Below are 17,578 nucleotides of genomic sequence, written 5' to 3' on the forward strand. Positions count from 1 at the left end.
TGTTGTCTGGCTAGCATCTTGTGGTTAGCAGTGCCTCTTGTTTTACCTGGGAGCTGATCTTTGTTTCTGAACACCAGAGCTTCAACAGATTACTGTCTGGTTTGCCTTCACTGTGTGAAACACATAACCTGAGGGGCTGTTTTAGTTCTCTGTAAGCACTGACAGTTCTCAGATGCATTCTAAAGGTCAAATCAAATGTCAGGAGTTACTACAACACAAAATACCCTGTTGCACAAACTCATTGTGTGCTCATATTTTGAGTGCTCTGTGTAGTTCTGAACTCCAAAAGAAACAACTGAGCTAAAAACAACAGAGACAAACATCAAGGGCAGTGGGAGGAGTGCAGCACCTGGGGTCTGAGGGGACAAATAGGGAGTTTGCTTGTGTATCTCTAGCTTCTTAGGGCACCGGCCTGGCTTTGTCCTCCTGACACTGCCCTGCACATCTTTATCAACAGAAACGAGGGCACCCCTCAGGCTCCTCTGCTCCCAGCTCCAGAGCCCCAGCTCCCTCAGCCTGGCCTCAGCAGGGAGATGTTCCACTGCCTGCAGCAGCTTTGTGGCTCTGCTCTGGACTCTTTGAAGCAGTTCTCCAAGGTCCTTCTTGAACTGAGGGGCCCAGAACTGACCACAATATTTCAGATGTGGCCTCACCAGGGCAGAGCAGAGGGATAGGGGAACCTCTCTTGATCTGACAAGTTAATGAATGGGTTAAGCAGCCATAAAAGCTGCCCTGTGATGCTACAGAGTTAAAGGCCTTTGCCTCAAAACCCACTTCTTATTTGAAAGGTTTCTGTCAGATTATGTGTGCACCAGGCAGAGGTCTTGGGAAGGTGGATTAAGAACCTAATGATGAAGAATCTCTGTCTCATCCTTGCAGAAATGAAAATGTAGATGATCAGTCCTAGTTTTGTTGTATAGCAATCACAGAGAAGATCAATAATGTTGCAGTGATTGTGTGTGAGGATTGATGGTCCCTGGGTGTGTAACACCTGCAGGTTTTCCCTAATCCAGTTCTGGAGCCCTCAACACAGCAAGGATATGGAGCTGATGGAGTGGGTCCAAAGGAGGGCCACTAAAATGATCAGGGGGCTGGAGCAGCTCTGCTGTGAGGACAAGCTGAGGGAGCTGGGGATGTTCAGCCTGGAGAAAAGGCTCCAGGGAGACCTTAGAGCTGCCTTCCAGTACCTGAGGGGGGCTGTAAAAAGGCTGCAGAGGGACTGTTTGTAAAGGCTTGCAGGGATAGGATGAGGGGCAGTGGTTTGAAATGAGAGAAGAGCAGATTGAGATTGGGTGTTAGGAGCAAGTGGAAGACTGGAAGAGGTTGCCCAGGGAGGTAGTTGAGGCCCCATCCCTGGAGATACTCAAGGTCCAGCTTGATAGGGCTTTGAGCAACTTGCTCTAGTCCCTGCTGACTGCAGAGGGGTTGGACTGGATGACCTTTGGAGCTCCCTTCCAACCCAAACCCTAGGATTCTATGACTTGGAAAACCTACCCCTGACACTTTTTGGGGAGGGAGAGGCATTGAAAGTATCTTCAGTTGGCTGCAGAGCTAAATCTGATCTTTGTGCAAAGCTTTCCAACGAAAGCAGTTAACTGCTGTAGCTCTGTGAGTTTGTTATTCAAACAAACTGCTTGAAAACATTCAGAACTGCCTTGTTTACTAAGAACAGAGAATGGAAAATGAATCAAATACAGATCATATCTGTTTATTTCTTTTTATTAATGAACAGTTAAGTTGTGGCTAAGGTCTTCATCTTTAAGACCTTTGTCTGCGTGGTCTTGGCCAACAGTAATCAAGAGCTGAAATCTCTTCAGTCTGCACTTGGGAATGAATTGTCCTGAGGCTCTAGGGCTGTGCAAGGGGAGATCTTTGTCTTCTGTTCCTCGTGCAGACACTCAGTCTCCTTTGTAGATCTGTGAAACAGGCAGCTGGAATGACTCCCAGGACTTTTCATCGTCTGTGCTTCTCAGGAAGGCATAAGAAGGCGAAGCCAGCGTGGCAGAGGCCAGCCATGGTGCTTCCTGCACACTGCCTTCTGGTGTGCAGCGACAGGGAGTGCTTTGCAGGAACACTCTGAGTGGCCAGCAGTCCTACTGCCCTTCAGAGGGTTTGCTTTTAGGAAAGAGGCACTTTAATTTGCTGTATCCCAAGGGCTACTCTTGCCTCTCAAGCAGGACACTGGTCTTTCAGGATAGGTTAGAAGGTAAGGAGGTATCTACCCAGCCTCCCTGACAGTGGAAGGCATTAGCGTCATGCCCATCATCTTCACTGTGTGTCTTGGTGTGAAGTTACCTTCTACCTGTGGGGTCAGTTTCCACTGATTGTGCTTATACTTTGATTTATTTCATTTTTATTTTATTTTTTTAGCCAAAAGCATTCTCCGCACCTGGGACTGGCAAAACTTCCCCCTAAGTGCGTGGGAGATGAGTGGTTCCAGAAGCATTTGTGCCATTGTGTGATTGCAAAAGGGAGAATTCTTCTCCAGGTGAATGGCTGGACTGGCTGTGCTGGTTTGTAGTGGCCTGAGCATCTATCTTGTGACTCCATTTCACCAGCAGGAAAAAGCATGAGTCAAATGAGTAAGTCTTTCATTGTGTCCAGATCTGCTGGAGCTCAGGTGTGCTGCACCTGACTGAGGAGTTTAATTATATGAAAGAAAGATAATTACAGGTACTGGCCATAGCACAAAGGTATTTCTGACATGGATGAACTGCAAGATCAGTCTTGCAGCTTCCCTGTCCCTCTGGCCATTAGGTGGATTTTGTTTCCCTAGCAACAGGAATGTTGTTTGGATTTAACATCATTAAATATCTTGTCCCACACTTAGCTCGGGTCTGGAATGTTTCTGCCTGGGCTGGTTCTCTGTGGGGTGCAGGAGTGTGAAAGACTTAGTGGGTGTCACTGATGGCCATGCTGTTGTTACAACTGTAACTGCAAAGCTTGGGTGAGTTTAGAAACTACAAAGGAAAACGATCTGGCGAGCTGAGGGTCCTTGGGCAGTTTGAGAAGGGTGTCAGTGTGAGCCCTCTGGGATGCACCAACAGACAGGTGAAGCTTGCTGAGAGTATCTTCTGCAAAATGAAGTCACTTCTCTCTGTGCATCCATCCTGCCATCTCCAGCAGGAGGCTTGTCCTGGTGTGGGCTCCTTTGTGAAGCACATCAAGGCCCGAAAGCTGTGTGCAGGGGGTGAAATGATTGTTGTCAGGGTAGGAGGTCTGCAACCCATCTCCTGCTGTGTGAGAACACGATTCCAGTTCAGCTTCCAGAAGTTAAGGTAGGGATGAAGCATCCAGCATGTCTGATTCCCTGGTGTGTTACAGGAGCAGCCCTGGGGCAGAGAAATCTCTCTGTTTCTTCTAGGCTGTGGCACCACTACAGTCTGCTTGGGTGTGAGAGATGTTCTTAAAGTGGTGCATAGGTCACCATCTCAACACCCAGAACTCGTTGAACAGGTTGAGTGTGAAGCAAGGGGAGAGCAGTTCCCTGGAACTGGGGAAAGGGATAGAGAGAGGGTCAAAGTGTACCCTGAGGGGTCAGCAGAGCCCACTTGAGGGATGCATTCCCTCTTGGCTTCCTTCTCATCCCACCACCCTCTCTTCTGAAAGCAAGAAACCCACAGTCAGAAGTGGCAAAGGCAAGAATTCACACAAGCCTCTCCCATCTGGTGGGATCTCTCACCATCCAATCCTGCCATCTCACAGCTTTTTTCCTCAGCCCTTGTGTCTCTTTCCTGTCCCTGCGTGGTTGCCCTCCGCAGAGGACACTGCTGTGTCTCTGCACTAGGTACAGGTTGTTGGGCAGTTTTATAAACATCCTTTCCACTAAAGCAACGTTGGTTTATGCACTGTAGGCAACATTTGTTCCTTCAGGTAGACAAAGATCTATCCCAGAAACTCAATAGAAACAACAAAAGTTCATTTCAAGACACAAAAAAAACCCCAACCCCTTTTCTTCCCCCATAACATTGCAACAGTATCAAGCCTTTGCTAGATACAATGGTAACTGTTGCTGTTATATTTAAGTCCAAAAAGGAAAACAATTAAATAAAAGCACAGGACTTGCTCATCTGTAAGGTGTAAGAGGCTTCATTCAGGGTGCTGATGCTCAGTCCTTCCTACACCACCTCTGTCTCACGCTTTCGGAAGCTGTTCAGCATTGCTCTGACTGGATTGGGTTCATTCTCCAAGTCTTTCACAGTCTTGTTTTTCACACAGCAGCAGCAGTCCAGCAGTTCATAGAGGAAAGCCAAGACCACCAGAGAAACCACAGTAAAGATGAATATGATCAGAATAATAAAGCAGGCAGTGTTCCAGTTGTCATGGAAAGGGTAAATCTTTTGCACTTGAAAGCCCAGATACTGGGAAATGGATGTAGTCTCATTCCAGTGGGTGGTGTTGAGGGTTGCCATTCTTGAGGAGCTGTCTTGGTCTGCCTGCTGTCAGGGGTGAGGGAGCTGAAACAGAGAAACAAGGCTGTTGAGGGACTCTGTTGATCAAGAACATGCTGTGATTCTTATCCCACAGTGTAAGAACTTCAGTCTAGGAGTCCTCACACCTGCAAACATGGATTGTTGCATGCTCATATTTACTCACAAAAGCATCAAACCCCAAATCACAGCTTTGGAACCTTTCTTCCAGTCAGCACTGGTGCATCATGCAGTGTAAGTTATTGAGTCATGAAGGAGCTCTGCTGCTTTATTTCAAATTTATGCAAAGACAGAAAAGTTACAGAGATAATTTTCAAGGTGCAAGGTGTGAAAGCCCTCAGCACTGTTTTGTCATTCTTAGCAAAGCATGAGCTCTGTTCCAAATGATCAGGGGGCTGCAGCACCTCTGCCAGAGGACAGGCTGAGGGAGCTGGGGTTGTTCAGCCTGAAGGGAAAGCTCCAGGGAGACCTTAGAGCAGCCTGCCAGTGCCTGAAGGGGGCTACAAGAAAGCTGCAGAGGGACTGTTTGCAAAAGCCTGCAGGGACAGGACAGGGGGCAATAGTTTGAAACAAGAGCAGAGTAGATTTAGATTGGATGTGAGGAGCAAGTTCTGCACCACGAAGGTGGTGGAAGACTAGAAGTGGTTCCCCACAGAGGTAGTTGTGGCCACATCCCTGAACATCATCAAGGTCAGGCTGGAGAAGGCTCTGAGGAACCTGATCTAGTGGAGGATGTCTCTCTGACTGCAGGGGAGTTGGACTAGATGGCCTTTGGAGGTCCCTTGCAATCCAAATCATTCTAGGATTCTATACCTGAGTGATCAGAAGAACTTACTACACATTAATACCTTATCAGTTTGTGTGCTTGTTTGATTTTCCCTCCTGTTGGGGAGAAAGAAAGTAATGATTTGTACATTAAAAAAGTAAAAATCATAACTGTTTTGGAGGATATTTCCAAAGAATGAAACTGAACTTTTGGTTGTTCTTCTTCTACAAGATAACAATGCTGCAGCTTCCTTAAATCTCCTGGTTTTAGAACTCCTGATTAGCACAAGTTTGTTAACCCTGCAAAACTCATTCTGATTCCAGGCCAGACTTCCTTACAGGTTCATTCTCCAGCAATTCCACTGTTGAGTAGAAGTTTGTGCTTAAGGAAACCAGCTCAGGTTTACAGTGAGAGTGGTGAGACACCAGAGCAGGTTGCCCAAGGAGGTCGTGGATACCTCTTCCCTGGAGGTGTTCAAGGTCAGGTTGGATGAGGCCTTGAGCAACCTGGGCTGGTGGGAGGTGTCCCTGCCCATGGCAGGGGGTTGGAACTGGATGAGCTTTCAGGTCCCTTCCAACCCAAACCATTCTATGAATCCCTGAACTGCTCCACTGAGCTGCCCAAACAGCACTGAGCACGTTTGGAGATCATGTCCCGTCTGTGGTGCCATGGTCATGAGGGTGGATAACAAGGAAAACCCTTTCTGAGGAGCTCTGGTTTCTTGTTTTCTGCTGCATTCTCTGCTGAAATGCTAGGAAAGGAATGTTGTCCTTGGGCCACTGCTGTCTGTGTGTACCCAGCAGAAATAAAAAACTGCTTTGTGATGTTGGGGGGGAGATGAAGCAAGGAGCTGGCTTCAGTAAATGTGCTTTTGGCATGTTGAGATGGGCTGCTTCAGAAAGGCTGTTGCTCCAAAGTGTGAGAGTAGGCTGTGCCTCAGTCATGTCTGCAGCTTATCCCCAGCAGTTTTGTCTCTCTCTGAATTTCTCTGAGAATCCTGGATAAGGAGGCAGATGAAGTGTTTGGCAATAGTATCTTTGCAATTATGCATCTTTTTTTCCCCCCTTGGTTTCCTTCCTTTCCTGGCTTTGCCTCCCAAAATGAGGGAATTTACACTGCTTTTGGTATAGTCAAATGTAATAAAGGATATCCAAGGAGCCCCAGTAACCTCTGGTTACCTGTGGCAGCATACTGAACAACCTTTCAATCCTTCAGGCAGTTTAAAACTGGGTGTGGGAGAAGGAGATCAAGTCCAATCTCCACATTCCCTTGAGGAACAGCAAGGAGTTTTTAGGTGAAGTTTGATAGTAAGCAACACTGATAGGTGAGCCTGTCAGTGCTAGCTGAGGGACAGCTCCCAAAATGTGTTTTGGTTTTTTCTTTTCTGCTGGGGTGCCCCAGAAAAACCTGAAATTATGGAGGGGGAAGAAAGAGATGAGATGGTAACTTTATAGAAACCCAGAGTCTTATTTGCATGCCCCAGTTAAAGATTTTTTTGCTTGGACCTAAAGCAAAAAGTGAAAATGTGGCTGTTTTCCTTCTGAAATAGTCCTGCCCACCTACATTTAGTTCAGTTTCATTCACTAACCAAAACCACAGAAGGAAAGGGTAATGCTGATGGTTTGTGCCTTAAACTGTGCTCACAGCTAATGCTGGAATGAACCCTGTGTACCTCAGAATTTGTAGCCAGCCTGTTCAGAGTGAAAACCATAAAATATATTTGTAGAGGATACCAAACTGAGTGGTGTGGGTGATAAGACTGAAGGATGAGATGGGTGCCATCCAGAGGGACCTGGAGAGGTGAGCTGAAGACAGTCTCATGAGGTTCAGTAAGCCAAGGTCCTGCGCCTAGGTCAGGGCAATCCTAGATACCAATCCAGGTTGGGGGATGATAAGATTGAGAGCAGCCCTGCAGAGAAGGACTTGGGGGTGCTGGTGGGTGAGGAGCTGGACAGGAGCCAGCAATGGGCACCTGCAGCACAGAAGGCCAAGGGCAGTGTGGCCAGAGATGGAGAGAGAGGATCCTGCCCCTCTGCTCTGCTCACACCTCACCTGCAGTGCTGTGAACAGCTCTGGAGCCCTCAACACAAGAGCAACAGAGGAAGGCCATGAAAATGATCAGGAGGTTGGAGCACCTCTGCTATGAGGAGAGGCTGAGGGAGCTGGGAGTGTTCAGCCTGGAGAAGAGAAGGCTCCAGGGAGACCTTAGAGCAGCCCTCCAGTCCCTGAAGGGGGCTACAAGAAGGCTGCAGAGGGACTGTTTGCAAAGGCCTGCAGGGATAGGATGAGAGGCAATGGTTTGAAATAAGAGCAGATTGAGATTTAGATTGGATATGAGAAACAAGTTCCTGCATGAGGGTGATGGAAGACTGCAAGAGGTTGCCCAGGGAGGGAGTTGAGGCCCCATCCCTGGAGATACTTAAGGTCAGACTCAAGAAGGCTCTGAGCAACCTGCTCTAGTGGAGAATGTCCCTGCTGACTGCAAGGGGGTCGGACTGGATGAGCTTTGGAGGTCCATTTCCAACCCAAACCATTCTGTGAAAACACCTGAATAAATGGGCAGGGACAAAGACAAAACGTGATGGTGTCTGTAAAACCAGGTCATTTAAAGCAGCCTAAGCACTTGACATGGGTTTTGTGCCATTATTAAAACAAAAGGAAACAAAAAGGTTATTTTGAAAAGCAGGCTGATGCAGCCAACCCAACGCACAATTTCTGTCTTACTTTCATTGTTCAAATATACGTTTTGTTCTTTATCCTTCTGTCCTTAATGGATTTAAATGGAATCAGAGCAGATTTGTTGTTGAGAAGACAACATTTGCTGCAGCCATTTATTGGAGCAGTTGCAGTGACTTGCTATTTCCTCTGCTGGTTCTGTAACTGGGCACACAAATTTGTAATTGAATACACAAACCATGACTGAGATGGACAGGATTAATTAAGCTGTTTGGCTGTGGGTTTTTTTTTTAATTAAACAAAAGTTTACAGAGCAAATCCAAGCTAAAAACTCTCCTGAGCTGAGCTGGGTCCTGGCTTGGTGACAATCTGGGAAGGAAACTCCACTGACCTGTTTCATGGAGGGTTTTTGAAGGGGTGGTCTGAAGAGTTGTTTGAAAATTTAGGGGGTGATGCTGAATAAGAGGATTTGGAGTCCCCTTTGAGGGGATAATTAAAACAAGCAAGGTTTAAATGTGTATTTTAAGTGACAAAAGAATATCCTGGAGAAAGAAAGTTTTGGATTGAACTCCAACAGGTTTCTAAGGCTGAGGATTTTGTTGCAGTCTTAAGTTGCTCACTCTGCAAAAACCAGGCACAAAAAAATTAACTACTTCTGCTGATAGAAAATTTAGTCATTGCTAAAAGTGACCAAGATTTGGTGCTGCTGGAAGAGCTTGGCTGTGTTTACATCACAGAGCCAGGACCCTCTGCCAACAAATCTCCCTTCCCAAGAGGAGTATGTTGGGCACGGGGTCCCTGCCGCCAGCGCAGCAGCCAGCCCCTTCCCACTCCACAGCCACCATCAGGGTCTGCATGGTGTAGAGAAGCAGATCTTTGTGCAGGGAGGTGGAACTGAATGCCCCTGCTGGAGGTGGGTTGTGCTTCTCAAGGGTTGATGCTGATCTCCTTAGATTTGAATGAGGCCAGGCACAGATAAATAGCAGCTACTTCTTGCTGTAATTGTTAAAAGACAAGGCGGAAGTAGCCATTGCTGAGCCTCCAGAATTAACACAGCACTAATAAGGTTAATGCCTTTGAAAACTGTCCAAAATTAAGTGGTTGCATGCAGATTTATTTATTAATGACACATTGAAATGAATTTTGGGAGCCAATCTGATTTGAATGCATTTCAGCTATTGTATGTGTGAGTTAAATAATTAATGGGTTCCTTTAATATCCATATTAGATTTTAATTTAAAAGTATCATGATCTGAATGTATTTCAGCTATTGTATGAGTGAGTTAAATAATTAACTGGTTCCTTTTATATCCATATTAGATTTTAATTTAAAAGTACCGTGGTTTAAATGCATTTCAGCTATTGTATGTGTCCAAAATGCAGTGAGTTAAATAATTCATTGGTTCCTTTAACATCCATATTAGATTTTAATTTAAAAGTATCAAGCATCTTTTAGACACTGCAGAGGAGCAGCTTGATTTGAAATCCTACTCATGGAGCAGAGGGAAATGACTGGCAAAAAAAAAAGAATAATTTTAATGCAGTACTGAGGAAGTCCTGATTAAGAAACCACTGAAGAGACATCTTGGGGTAATAAATAGCATTTACAAACCTCCACCAGATCCCAGCCTGTCTGCATTGGATTGATCACTGCTCCAATATTTGCAGGGACAATCCTATGCAACGGCATTTTCTTCCCTGCTCCAACATAACCAGATTTCTAGCACAGGTTTCTAACATACCCGCAAACACAGAGCTCTTTCAGGCAGCTTAATTGATGCTGTTTTTGTTGAATACCCACCTGGGAAAGATTTCTTAATTCCAGGTTTTAGCTGGCTTTGTGTGAAGGGAAATCCCTTCATTTCTCTAAAAAGCACAGGGAATCAATTACAAGGAAGGTGAGGCTGCAGGAACGGAGCTAGCTGCCCTGTAAGCATGAAATCCATTTTGTTTCCTGCCTCTTGGCTGGGTGCTATTAGCTTTGCTGTAAGATGGAGTGGTCATCAATTTCCCCTCGGTGCACAGATGGTGCAAGTGCCTGGCTGGGTAGTGCAAGAGGAGCTGCCCTGCGCCGGGCGGCAGAAAAGCCTCCTCCACCTAGAGCAAAAAGCAGCCTGATTCTAAGCAGGTGTGCAGGTTACAGGCATCTTTTCTTTCAGCAATCAAGAGAAAGGAAAGAGAGGGTTATAAAACGATCCACACCTACCTCTTGTCTGAGAGGATGCTGGAAGAGCGCTGCTCAGGTCCCTGTTTTTAACGCAGCCTATGGCACAGCTAAGATGGAGCTTTGCTACCATTGGCCAGAGCATGCTGCTGCTGACAACTTCCTTTATGCTCATTTGCATCAACCCCTCCAACCCCAGGAGTGAATCATTCATCAGTTGGACTCTTACTGCCTTAAATAAGAAAACAACCCCCCCCCACCTTCCTGCTCTCATTTTTGGGATGCTCTTTGTGTGTGTGATGAGAGAAGCCGTCCCGGGAGGGCTGCGGTGGCTGTGAGCTTGCTTTGCTTGGTGCTGGAAAGCAGCAGGTCAAAGCTTGACGTTTGAAGTGTTAACATCTGCAGGTTTCCAGCTTCCTCCTGTGCTCAGATTTACTTGTCATGAACTGCAGCAGGCTGTAGCCAGGCAGATTAAACAAGATAATCCTCTTGATTCAATTGACAGAGCAAATACATGAGAAGTCATCTTAACTATTTGTTGTGCCTCTGGATTTATTTCGAGATGCTTTAGAGCTCTCCTTGTAAACATGACTATTTAATTTATAATCTCTCCTGCATTAGACATCAATTTTTAATGATAAAAGGGAGCCCTTTAGGGGAAAATCACTGTAGGCTTTATTCTGGCTTTTATTTTTCTCCCATTTCCCCTTCTTAACATTTTATTCTGGCTACTAAATTCTTTAGCTGGACCTCTACTGACTTTTCTCTGTTAATTTTAGAATTGTTGTGCTGTGTAAAGCCTCTAATCAAATGTCATGGAAGAGCTTCTCCTTTTGGTGAGCTTCACTCACAATTACCAGCTGCTGAGTTTTAAATCTGATGTTTATTACTTCAACATTTTATTTTTTTACTATACCAGCAGCAGCTGAGTTTACATCTGATGTTTGTACCTTCATCATTGTATTTTTCACTAGATCAGCACCAGTTGAGTTTAAATCTCCTCTTTTTTTCCTTCAGTATTTTTTCCTATACCAGCACCAGTTTCCATTAAGTCTTCCCAATAATTACCAAAAGTGGTTCAAAATTTGACTACATCCAAAATTCCTACTTTGTAGCTGGCTTTTGTTGTGATTTGTAGATGGGGGAATCAGTGCAACTATCTAGCTCAGCAGCATGAAGCAGAACTGCAGGGCATGATTTCAGCCTGAATTAACATGGCATAAAAGATGATGGTTTGTTAAGCCACAGAATTAAACATGAACTCTTATGGCAGTGATGCTGCAGTCAGTGCTTGCTTAAAGGTCAAGTCCCAATAGCTTTATATTTATGGAGTTCTGCTTGGATGTCTTCCAAAGCTGCATCTCTGTAGCAACAGGTTTTTGTTCCTAGTTGTCACTCTGAAAACTTCAGGAAGCACAGTGAGAAAGAGATGGAGAGCAGAGCCAGCACAGTGGTGTTGAAAGCATCATTTAATTGTTTGTTTTCTCCTTTTTCAGATCACAGCAATGGATCATTTAACTTGAAAGCCCTTTCAGGAGGCTCTGGCTACAAGTTTGGAGTCCTTGCTAAAATAGTGAATTATATGAAGGTACAAAGTTTTGCTGTAAAATTTTTAATGCCTTTTAATACTTCATTCTCATGCCTTAGCTGAAAGACGCTGAACGTGTCAAACTCCTAACACTGTTTTACTGCAAGATTGAGAATTTCAAGGAGCATCTTGTTAAAATACTGTCAGTTAAAAAAAGAGCAGCTTGTACTATTACTGAAATCCTAATTATTCCAGGTCACTTTCAAGCCAGGATAATGGGGTTTATTTGCAGGAGACATAGGAATGGCAAGATGTTGTCAGCTTTTAGGATTCATGAGTTATTTATTTATCAAAATAACATCTCATTTGGTGCCTGACAGATGACTTTGTCATCAATCTCAGAATATTTTTCCCTCATCTTCTCAAAAATGCCTAAAAACTTGTGTGTGTACAGTGGCCATCCTGGTTTTCAAACACCTGTGTGGTCATCACATTAAAGCTAGTTTGTAGAATTACAGAATCATTAAGATTGGAAAATATCTCCAAGATCATTGAGTCCAACCATTAACCCACTACTGCCAAGCCCACCACTAAACCATGTCCCTCAGCACCACAGCTACGCATTTTTGGAACACTTCCAGGGATGTGGATTCCACCACTGCCCTGGGCAGCCTGTCCTGACCTTGCCCACTCTTCCTAATGTCCAACTTAAGCCCCTCTATGGCACGACTTCAGGCTGATTCCTCTTGTCCTGGTGCTGATTACTTGGGAGAAGAGACCAACCTTCACCTGACTCCAACCTCCTTTCAGGGAGTTGTAGAAAACCAGAAGGTCTCCCCTTAGCCTCCTCTTCTCCAGACTGAGCACTCCCAGTTCCCTCAGCCACTCCTCACCAGCCCTGTTCTCCAGACCCTTCACCAGCTTGGTTGTCCTCTGGACACACTCCAGCCCCTTGATGCCCTTCTTGAAGTGAGAGGCTCAAAACCGAACCCAGCACTCAAGGTGTGTCCCAACCAGTGCTGAGTACAACGGGACAATCACATCCCTAGACCTGCTGGCTGCACTATTCCTGATCTAACCCAGAATGCTGGTGGCCTTCTAGGTGACCCTGGCACAGGCTGGCTCCTGTTCAGCTGGCTGTCAACCAACTGCCCTAGGTCCTTTTCCACTGGGCAGCTTTCCAGCCACTCCTCCCCAAGCCTGGAGTTTTGATGATCCTGTAGTTGCTTGTTTTTACTGGAGTTACTGAATTAAATCAGCCCAGGACTCTAACAGATCCTCTTTGCTTTTCCAGACTCGGCACCAGCGGGGTGACACACATCCCTTGACCTTAGAAGAGATCTTGGATGAAACACAGCATTTAGATATTGGACTCAAACAGAAGCAATGGTTAATGAGTGAGGTAAAGAAAGCAGATGTTTGGATTTTAATTAGAAAGAAAGGATTCTGTTAAACCTGAATTCCAAACCTTTATATAAACCTCTCCTCCCCCCTTAAAGAAGCTACATTGATTCACAGGTCTGTCTGCCTTGGACCTCCTGCTGTTGAGGTAACTGTGGGATGAAAGATCTTCTGAACATTTTGAAGGACTTGTTAGAATTCTCACACAGTATATTTTCTGTCAAGTGAATTTATTCATTCCTAGTTTTCTATAAGGAAGCTGATTTTCTTAAGGATTTCTTGTAAGCGATGTTTCAAGGGCAGTGCTCTTCCAGTAGTGAGGGTGTTCAGTTAACTAAGCCAAAGGGGTCTGGCACAAAATTCATAGGCTTACAGTTCTTTGTTACTGACTGAAAATGAAGAATTCTGATGGGAAATTTATGTCTGAAATTGTGAACTAAATAGATCTGCAAATTCCACCGCTGAAGTTCATTAGTCTCACTCTTGGATGATAGATTTCATTCTAGCTTTCCACCATCTTCATGCTTAACTGATCTGAATGCCTTCATGGAATTTCAAGACTAATAAATCAACAAAATACCATACTGGGTATTTGTCCTTGATTGGTGTACTTGGGATTGCTCAGATCATATTTAAAACCCTCACAACAGAGTAGTGAAGGCCTTTGAGGTATTGTGGGGGACATTTCTGCATAGGAAAACCAGGATGATTTTAACTAACACAGCCTGCAGCATTCCTTTTGCTACTGGGACTAATAGTCTGGGGTACAGAAACCTTCAATCAGACAGTGTTGGTTGTGGTGGAAGCTTGACATCGCTGAGGTCCTTCAGAAAGTATCTCCAGGTTTTTTTCATAATGAGCCGGAATATCAAGGTGGAATGAAAAAGCTCCATCCAAGAAGTGTCTATAAAATTATCCCTGAGCTGTTAGTTGTTAGAGAAAAAGTGAACAAATACCCTGCAGGGCCAGAGTTAGTTATCTGTTCTGTTACAGGTGTTTTCTCCCTGTTTTCTCCCTATTTTCTTCTTTCTGTGTCTCTTCTTTTTCTCCTTTCAGGGTCAGGCTGGCATCTGCAGAAGAAACTGAGTAGAGTTGCCCTCTCTTACAGGTGAACTTCCATTGTGGTACTGCCTGCACAGCCAAACTTATTGGGAACATAACTTCAATCCTTTCAATTGCCCATGAGCCTCTGGCCAGCTTCCCTTCTGAAGCTGGCATCTTAAGTGAAATCCTACTGTGCAGGAGGTCTGCTCTTCTCAATTTCTTCTACAGCTGCTGGTGCCACTTGGCAGCAGTTGGGGAAGACTGACTCCTGTGTTGTTCATCCCAGGTTAATGCCTTTCCCATTCCTAACATGACCTGAGCTTGTTGTGCTGAGATGTGTGTTTATAGTCAGCCAAAGCACACTTTGTGTGTGTGTGTGTTCCCTCTCCTCCTCTTCATTCCTTCCTCAAAAAGGGACATGTGCAGCTTTCTGCCATAAGAGCCTTGATGGACCCTCAAGCCCAAAGGCAGTAAGTGAATGATGTTAAGCCTCCTTTGGTGCCTAGTGCTTTATGTTGTGGTAAAATTGCAGTGAGGCTGGTGGATCTGGCATCCAAGGATTTAAAATCCTTTTCAAACTCAAATCTTCAAACTGGCAGCTGTACCATGTGGCTGATGTGCTCTAGCTGCTCAGAAGCACACTAGAAGAAGAAGGCCTAGTGTGTGTGTGTTCTTTTTCAAGGGTTCAAATTTATATCCCTGTTACAGGCTCTTGTCAACAATCCCAAAATAGAAGTGGTAGATGGGAAGTATGCTTTCAAACCCAAGTACAACTTGAAAGATAAAAAGGCTCTGCTCAGGCTCTTGGACAAGCATGACCAGCGAGGGCTGGGAGGAATCCTCTTAGAAGATATTGAAGAAGGACTGCCCAATGCACAGAAAGCTATAAAGGTGAGTAGCAATGTCTCTCAGTGAACCCGTTCCAGTCAGCTTCTCAAAAGGAAAGCAGAGTCTAAGTGAGAAGTCTCTCATGAGTCATTTCTCTTCTTTTGAGAACTCAAGAAAGCTATGCCAGGTGCTCATAAAATCACAGAATGTTAGGGGCTGGAAGGGACCTCTAGAAATCCAGTCCAACCCCCCTGCCAGAGCAGGATCACCCAGGCCAGGTGACACAGAAACACATCCAGGTGGGTTTTGAAAGTCTCCAGACTCCACAACCTCTCTGGGCAGCCTGCTTCAGGGCTCCAGCACCCTCACAGTAAAGAAGTTTCTCCTAAGGTCGAGGTGGAACCTCCTGTGTTCCAGCTTGTATCCATTGTTCCTGGTCCTGTCACTGGGCACCACCCAAAAGAGCCTGGCCCCTTCGTCTTGACACCCACTCCTCAGATATTTATAGACATTAAGAGATCCCCTCTCAGCCTTCTCTTCTCCAGACTAAACAGCCCCAGGGCTCTCTTCACAGGAGAGATGTTCAAGTCCCCCAGTCATCCTCCTAGCCTCCATTGGACTCTCTCCAGCAGATCCCTGTCTCTCTTGAACTGGGAAGCCCCACCTGGACACAGTTATCCAGTTGTGGTCTCACCAGGGAAGAGTTAGAGGGTGAGGAGAAACGGGGACACCCCTTTCTCAATGCACCCCAGAGTACTATTGGCCCTCTTGGACACAGGGGCACACTGCTGTCTCATGGAGAACTTCCTGCCCATTGAGACTCCAGGGTCTTTTCCCATGACCTGGTGTTGCAGCTCTTTCTGTATTTCACTCTTCACTTTCAAATTTGATCTGATGCTTCAACACAGCTGTCAGAGCTCTTCTTCACAAAAGACTTCTTAATCTCCTACATTCCAGCTCTAGGCATTGAGTTCATAGAATCATGGAATGATTTGGGTTGGAAGGGACCTCCAAAGGTCATCCAGTCCAACCCCCCCTGCAGTCAGCAGGGACATCCTCAACTAGATCAGGTTGCTCAGTTCTACTGTTAGACCTTGGTCTCAACCCTCAGTATCTCATCTTTGATTTATTAATGCACTTACCATCAATGTTGACTTTGGATGCTTCTCACTGCCAGTTCCTTTGCTGCTTCTCCTGTTTCTTGTGCTTTTTGTAGCACAAGACCTGGGTCTGTTGTTCCAAGTTGGAATCCTTGTGCTGGGAAGTGATTTTAAGTTGTTCTTTTGCATTTGTTTTTTTGAGGCTTTAGGGGACCAGATCATCTTTGTCAATCGCCCTGATAAGAAGAAAATTCTTTTCTACAATGACAAGAGCTGCCAGTTCACTGTGGATGAAGGTAGGGGTTTGTTTACATGTGTACCCATGAGAGTTGATTTGAAGTCATCTGAAGCACCTACATGAATAAGCAGTCTTCAAGTATTTAAGGTGATAATGAAATATTAGCTAGATCCAGGAGATCCAGCTAGAACCAGGAGAATGGTTTATAGTAATAGAAGGCTAGCAAGTCAGTTTTGGTTTATAAGAGATACACTGGAATGTGGCAGCAGGAATCCCAGCAGTTCAAGTGTAGCAATACAGAGGAGACTTAAAAATCACCTGATTGTGACTAAAATAGCATCTAGCATGTAAAGGGCAGCCAAAAGAAACCCAAAAGAATGGCTTCAGTTTATTAGTAATGTGCCTTTCATTGGGGAACGTGATGAGAAGCCACAAATGCAACAGAGGGAGGAAGCAAACAGGAAGTTGATGTGAGCAAAAGGCTTAAGAGGGGGGTGGGAGTAGTTTACAATTAGGAGAGGGCAGATGTGAGGTAGTGCTGGAGCAGATCTAGGACTTCAGAAGTTCAACATTGTGTTTTCACTACCAAACAGTGGTAAAATCCTCTGGTGCCTATTTATGGCCAGAAATTACTTGCACAAATTGGGGCGTGTTCCAATAATCATAGAATCATAGGATGGTTTGGGTTGGAAGGGACCTCCAAAGGTCATCCAGTCCAAACCCCCTGCAGTCAGCAGGGACGTTCTCCACTAGGTCAGGTTGCTCAGAGCCCTATTGAGCCTGATCTTAAAGATCTCCAGGGATGGGGTCTCAACCACCTCCCTGGGCAACCTGTTCCAGCACCCTCATGGTGCAGAACTTGTTCTTCACATCCAATTTCAATCTGCTCTGCTCTCATTTCAAACCATTGCCCCTTGTCCTGTCCCTCAGGTCTTTGCAAACAGTCCCTCTGCAGCTTTCTTGTAGCCCCCTTTAGGTACTGGAAGGCTGCTCTAAGGTCTTCCTGGAGCCTTCTCTTCTCCAGGCTGAACAACCCCAGCTCCCTCAGCCTGTAGCAGAGGTGCTCCAACCCACTGACCATCTTCGTGGTTTCCTCTGGACCTGCTCCATCAGGTCCATGTCCTCCTTGTGTTGAGGGCTCCAGAGCTGAATGCAGTACTCCAGGTGAGGTCTCACCAGAGCAGAACAAAGTGACTGAATCACCTCTGTCAATCTGCTGGAGATCCCTGCCCTGTTGCTCTTAGTTTGTAATAACTGCAGGATTCACTGTAAATTTAAGAAAAGAGTCTATTTTACTGAGACCTAGCAAGAGACATCTGCCAGCTGCTCAGCAGGTAGCCAGTATAAATAAATCCAAGGCTGCTGATAAACAACAGATTCTGTTTGAGCATTAGTCTGTGTTT

At 45.4% G+C, this 17,578-nt stretch overlaps 2 protein-coding genes across 2 annotated transcripts in view; one reads left to right on the forward strand and one right to left on the reverse strand.

Annotated features, from left to right (window-relative positions):
* GTF2E2 (general transcription factor IIE subunit 2) overlaps positions 1–17,578 on the forward strand; it is a 30,056-nt gene that overhangs the window by 1,691 nt on the left and 10,787 nt on the right. The window contains exons 3-6 of the mRNA XM_054392251.1: positions 11,533–11,624; positions 12,859–12,966; positions 14,718–14,900; positions 16,140–16,233. Coding sequence (XP_054248226.1) covers positions 11,533–11,624; positions 12,859–12,966; positions 14,718–14,900; positions 16,140–16,233 — 477 coding nt within the window. The remainder of the gene's footprint in view (positions 1–11,532; positions 11,625–12,858; positions 12,967–14,717; positions 14,901–16,139; positions 16,234–17,578) is intronic.
* Positions 4,119–4,412, reverse strand: SMIM18 (small integral membrane protein 18). The gene has a single exon (XM_054392252.1). The coding sequence runs from the start codon at positions 4,410–4,412 to the stop codon at positions 4,119–4,121; it is 294 nt and encodes a 97-aa protein (XP_054248227.1).

Source organism: Indicator indicator, chromosome 25 (genome assembly GCF_027791375.1).
Source record: "Indicator indicator isolate 239-I01 chromosome 25, UM_Iind_1.1, whole genome shotgun sequence".
NCBI classification, from domain to species: Eukaryota; Metazoa; Chordata; class Aves; order Piciformes; family Indicatoridae; genus Indicator; species Indicator indicator.

Bases quoted from the DNA above. Each gene is read 5' to 3' on its own strand.
- SMIM18 (XM_054392252.1), bottom strand. From the start codon at position 4,412: ATGGCAACCCTCAACACCACCCACTGGAATGAGACTACATCCATTTCC.